The sequence below is a fragment of the Herpailurus yagouaroundi genome, unplaced genomic scaffold (genome assembly GCF_014898765.1).
Source record: "Herpailurus yagouaroundi ecotype Mexico unplaced genomic scaffold, PumYag 569, whole genome shotgun sequence".
NCBI classification, from domain to species: domain Eukaryota; kingdom Metazoa; phylum Chordata; class Mammalia; order Carnivora; family Felidae; genus Herpailurus; species Herpailurus yagouaroundi.
Genome location: NW_024412786.1, coordinates 135,984 through 141,819, shown reverse-complemented (window position 1 = coordinate 141,819; position 5,836 = coordinate 135,984). Strand labels below are relative to the sequence as shown.

General features: G+C 51.4%; 1 protein-coding gene across 6 annotated transcripts in view; it reads left to right on the top strand.

Moving 5' to 3' along the window:
- AHNAK (AHNAK nucleoprotein) overlaps positions 1–4,063 on the top strand; it is a 25,619-nt gene extending 21,556 nt beyond the window's left edge. For 5 of the 6 annotated variants that reach the window (XM_040466159.1, XM_040466163.1, XM_040466158.1 and 2 more), the window contains one exon: positions 1,107–4,063. In XM_040466159.1, coding sequence (XP_040322093.1) covers positions 1,107–3,182 — 2,076 coding nt within the window. In that variant the 3' untranslated portion in view covers positions 3,183–4,063. The remainder of the gene's footprint in view (positions 1–1,106) is intronic. The other variant, XM_040466162.1, reaches the window with a different exon arrangement.
- Positions 4,064–5,836: the final 1,773 nt, after the last annotated feature.

Below are 5,836 nucleotides of genomic sequence, written 5' to 3'. Positions count from 1 at the left end.
AGGGCCCTAAGTTCAAGATGCCAGAGATAAATATCAAAGCTCCCAAAATCTCCATGCCTGATGTTGACTTGGATTTGAAAGGACCCAAAGTCAAAGGAGATTTTGATGTGTCTGTCCCTAAGATTGAAGGTACTTTCAAAGGCCCAGAAGTAGACCTTAAAGGTCCAGGTGTGGATATTGAAGGCCCTGATGTCAAGCTTAGCGGCCCAAATTTAAAGATGCCATCGCTGGATATATCTGCCCCTAAAGTAACTGTTCCTGATGTTGATTTGCATCTCAAGACACCCAAAATTGGGGTTTCTGGTCCCACATTAGGTGGTGAACTGGACCTCAAAGGGCCCAAAGTTGATTTAGAAGCCCCAAGCTTGGACGTACACATGGAGAGCCCAGATATCAATGTTGAGGGGCCAGATATTAAAATTCCCAAATTTAAGAAACCCAAGTTTGGATTTGGGGCAAAAAGTCCCAAAGCTGACCTCAAGCCAGCTTCCTTGGATGTGGCTGTTCCCGAGGCAGAACTGAACGTCGAGACTCCTGACATCAGTGTTGGTGGCAAGGGCAAGAAAAGTAAGTTTAAAATGCCTAAGATTCACATGAGTGGTCCTAAAATGAAGGCCAAAAAACAGGGATTTGATTTGAATGTTCCTGGGGGTGAAGTTGACGCCAGTCTCAAGACTCCTGACGTAGATGTCAATGTTGTGGGGCCAGATGCCACACTTAAAGTTGATGTGAAATCCCCCAAAACCAAGAAACCTATGTTTGGAAAGATGTACTTTCCCGATGTAGAATTTGACATTAAATCACCTAAATTTAAAGCAGAGGCCCCCCTCCCTAGCCCCAAAATAGAGGGTGAAATCCAGGCACCTGATCTGGATATTTCTTCAGGGATTAATGTGGAAGGTCCTGACCTCAAGCTGAAGGCTCCGAAGTTGAAGGTGCCAGGTATGGATGTTTCCGGCCCCAAAATAGAGGGCGACTTCAAAGGCCCCAGGGTGCAGGCAAACTTGGATGCACCGGACATCAACATTGAAGGCCCAGATGCTAAAGTCAAAGCACCATCGTTCGGCATTTCTGCCCCTCAGGTCTCCACCCCCGATGTGAACGTTAACTTGAAAGGACCAAAGTTAAAGGGTGATGTCTCCGGTGTGGGACTGGAAGGACCAGACATAGATCTGCAAGGTCCAGAATCGAAAATCAAGTTCCCCAAGTTTTCAATGCCCAAGATCGGCGTCCCTGGTGTGAAAATGGAAGGCGGAGGAGCTGAGGTCCATGCCCAGCTGCCTTCTCTTGAAGGAGGCTTGAGTGCACCTGATGTTACTCTTGAAGGAACTGATGTGTCTCTGAAGGGGCCAAAAGTAGACTTGCCTTCAGTGAACCTCTCTATGCCCAAAGTCTCTGGACCTGACCTTGACCTGAATTTGAAAGGACCAAGTTTGAAGGGAGACCTGGATGCCTCTGTTCCCAGCGTGAAGGTGCATGCCCCAGGGCTTGACCTCAGAGGTGTCGGTGGAAAGGTGAGGATGGAAGGAGATGGTGTGAAAATGCCGGGGATTGATGCCACAGCGCTAAACCTTGGCCTTGGCGCGCCAGACGTGACCCTGAAGGGACCAAGCCTGCAGGGAGACTTGGCTGTCTCTGGTGACATCAAATGCCCTAAGGTATCAGTAGGTGCCCCTGATCTCAGCTTGGAGGCACCTGAAAGTGGCATTAAACTTCCCAAAATGAAGCTGCCCCAGTTTGGCATCTCCACACCAGGGTCCGACTTGGACATCAGTGTCAAGGGGCCACAAGTGACCGGAGAACTAAAGGGGCCAGGTGTGGATGTGAACCTCGGAGGCCTGAACCTGAAAGGGCCTCAGATCTCTGGCCCTCAAATCTCAGCACCAGACATGGCCTTGAACTTGGAAGGACCAAAAATAAAAGGGAGCCTCGGGGCCACTGGTGAGGTGAAAGGCCCCGCTGTTGGAGGAGGTCTTCCGGGCATCAGCGTGCAGGGCCTCGAAGGAAACCTCCAGATGCCTGGGGTTAAGGCCTCTGGATGTGATGTGGAGCTGTCCGGTGTGAATGTGAAACTCCCAACGGGGCACATTTCTGGTCCTGAAATCAAAGGCGATCTGAAAGGTTCGGGAATAGGTTTCCAGGGTGCTGTTCCTGACATTAGCGTGAAGGGGCCTTCATTTAATATGGCATCTCCTGAGGCAGATTTCGGTGTCAGCTTGAAGGGCCCGAAAATCAAAGGAGGTGTGGATGTACCAGGGGCTGTCAGCGCCCCGGCTGTCAGTCTGGGTGAAGGGCATATGAGCGTCAAAGGTTCTGGGGGTGAGTGGAAAGGACCCCAGGCCTCCTCCGCTCTCAACGTGGATGTGCCTAAGCTTGCCGGGGGACTTCATTTCTCAGGACCAAAGGTAGAAGGACTCCAGGGTCCTGGGCTGAGTGCGTCTGGGTCTCCAGGCCACTTGGAAAGCAGATCTGGAAAAGTAACATTCCCCAAAATGAAGATCCCCAAATTCACCTTCTCTGGCCGGGAGCTGGTTGGCAGAGAAGTGGGGGTGGATATTAACTTCCCGAAAGTGGAGGCCACTGTCCAGGCTGGTGCCGGAGAGGGCGAGTGGGAAGAGTCCGATGTAAAACTTAAAAAGTCCAAAATCAAAATGCCCAAGTTCAATTTTTCCAAACCTAAAGGGAAAGGTGGTGTCACTGGCTCACCGGAAGCATCCATTTCAGGGTCCAAAGGCGACCTGAAGAGCTCCAAGGCCAGCCTCGGTTCTCTGGAAGGAGAAGCAGAGGCTGAAACATCGTCACCCAAAGGCAAATTCTCTTTGTTTAAAAGCAAGAAGCCGCGGCACCGCTCAAATTCCTTCAGTGACGAAAGGGAGCTGTCTGCGCCTTCCACCCCGACGGGGACTTTGGAGTTTGAAGGTGGGGAAGTGTCACTGGAAGGCGGGAAAGTCAAAGGGAAACCCGGAAAGCTGAAATTTGGTACCTTCGGTGGATTGGGGTCAAAGAGCAAAGGCCATTATGAGGTGACTGGGAGCGATGACGAGGCAGGCAAGTTACAGGGCAGTGGCGTGTCCCTGGCCTCTAAGAAGTCCCGACTGTCCTCTTCTTCTAGCAATGACAGCGGGACTAAGGTTGGCATCCAGCTTCCCGAGGTGGAACTAGTCGTTTCCAAGAAGGAGTAGCAGGTCTCTGTGTGGGTGTACATATATGTATAAAAATACATCAGCCTTGGGTGTGTTTGTATATAAACTCCAAAGAGAAACACGCCGACAGACAGCCTCAGCATAATGCAAAGTTCTGGCCTCTGCCAGTAGCAAGCGCTGAAAAGCCAACCGCCCTTAAGCTCACGGCCGGCGCTTTACAGATAGGTAAAGAGTTCCAAGTTCGTCCAGCCCATGTGCAGAGTCAACAGTATTTGCCTTAAGATTTCAGGTTTTTTTTTTGTTTGTTTTTTTTTTTTTGCATTGAACGCTGAGAGCTCCTGTTTACTAAGCAAGCTTCTGTGTTTATTATCCTCATTTTTACTGAACATTGTTAGCGTTGGGGCAATGGAAACCCACTTTTTCATTGTAATGACTTTTGGGGCTTTTGTTAGTAAGGGTGGGGTGGGGTGGAAGGCAGTAGGGAGGGTCAGACCTCCATTTCTCCTAAGATTGGATCTATTCAAACAGCAAACACCCAGTGAGGGCCGAGAGGAGCTGGCGGGCAGGGCAGGGCAGGGCGTGTGGGTGTTTCTCGATCTCTGTAGCATCACTTCTCCCCCCCCACGCCCCCCCCCCCCCATGGGTGGCGGTCCCAGCCAGTTTGGTGCTCATGGTGAGAGGGAATTACAATCTGTTTGCAGATTGGCCAACCCACCAGCTCCACGCGAGGGGCTTCCATTCTGTGTATCGTAGGAGAGAGGTTTATCTTCATGACCGCCACATTCCTGAAACTAGTTCTGATATCTTTTAATAAAAGTTACCGTGATTAAGACAATGTCCCGCACTTTAATGGCAAATTAATGGAGAATGTAAGGAAATTGATGCTGTCGAAGGCAAATAAAGCTGTTCATTAACCCTGATGTCTTGTGCCTTTGCATTCTGTGTTGGGAGTTCGAAGTCTGCACACCCAGCCCTGATGGTTCAGACTCCGTCCATCCAGCGGACTAGCTCGTTTCATCAGTGGCTAATGATGGAAGTCTCCGTTGCCTGATTCTCCGGGTGAGGCTGGCTGCGAGTAATCAAGAGAGGCTTGGCACGTTGGCTGCCCGGGCTCCAGGACCCACCCACCCGCTTTCCATCCTCAGATACGAGTACACGATTTAGAAATGGTTCTGAATGGGTCAGAAGATACCAATGGGGATGGAAAATAAGACCTACTGGGGTGGTAGAAAGGGCTCTCTCTGGCTCTGAGTTACAGGCCTGCCATCTCTTTATTCTTTATTTTTTTGTTTTTTTTAATTTATTGATTTTTGAGAGACCAGAGAGGGACAGAGCACGAGCAGGGGAGGGGTAGAGAGAGAGGGAGACACAGAATCCGAAACAGGCTGCCGGCTCCAAGCTGTCAGCCCAGAGCCCGACGCGGGGCTCGAACCCAGGAACCTCCAGATCATGAACTGAGTTGAAGTCGGATGCTCAACCGACTGAGCCGCCCAGGCACCCCCCCCAAAATAAATAAGACATTTAAAAGAAACGTGAGAAACCTCTCAGCCGCCCTCTTTGACGGCAGACCCAGGCCGGAGGCGGTGGCCTCGGAACAGGAGCCCTCCCTCCTGTGGTGGCAGTTACCATAGGAGGGGCAGCGTGGAGGAGGTGCTGGGGGCTGGAGGTACATGTGGGGGACCCATCCCAGCTGGCTTTGCTTTGCCGGCCCGCCAGCCCCTCTCATTTCCCAGTCTCCCTCTCTTTGCTTGACACCTTCATCGCCACTCACCCCTGCCCTCTCTCAGTCCCTGATGAGGATGCTTCGCGGGGTCCCCAAAGTCCTGCACGGTCCTTCAGGAGGTGTTACACTTAGAAGGGGGTGGGGGGAGGAGGTTGGTGGCATCAGGAGACCGGGGAGGGGCTGGGCTGGTCTCCCCAAGGTCCTTGCTCAGAGATGCACCGAGCGCCCCGCGGACCACAGCCTCACCTCGTACCTTGCTTTAGGCAGTGTGACAGTGGGTGGAAAGACTGGCTAAGGGGACATTTCAAAAATAGAATGACTTGGAAATGCACCACGTGCTCACAAATGGCAGTAAATGTTTTGCTTTCACACCAACTCATTTCTCAATCTGTCAGGGTCCCTACAGGAAACAAAATTCCACTTGAAGATTAGTTCAATCATAGAGGATTAGAGAAAGGGACTGTTGAAGGAACAGTGGGCAGGAACAGAGGAGCCAATAGGGGGTGACGGGAACACGGGCAGCAGGAAGCTGGTATCGCCCAGGGGCCTGAAGGGGTTTGGGGAAGACATGGTGTTCCTTGGAACCCAGTGTGAGCTGGAGGCAGAGGAGGGTCCACCGGCAGGAGCTGTAGTCACAAAGGACATAGCATTTGCCGGAGAGTGCTGGTCATGGGCAACAGGAAAATGACCTTTCCTCCTTACGGTGCCTCTCCCTGGAGGGTAAGTGAGTCTAGGTGTTGCAGGTGAAGGGGTCAGCCTCCTGGAGGCACAGAACCTCCGGGAGGCAGAGGGCAGGCAGAAGGGCTCTGAAGGGGGGAGATACAGGTAAAGGATAATCAGGACAATGTCCCAATCCTCTCATTTTTCTGTTAGGCAAGTTTGAATTTCTGTATTTTGAGATTTCTGAAACTAGCCCTCATCACATGGGATGTATTTGATCACAAAGTACCAGGACAATTTTTGTTTTAAA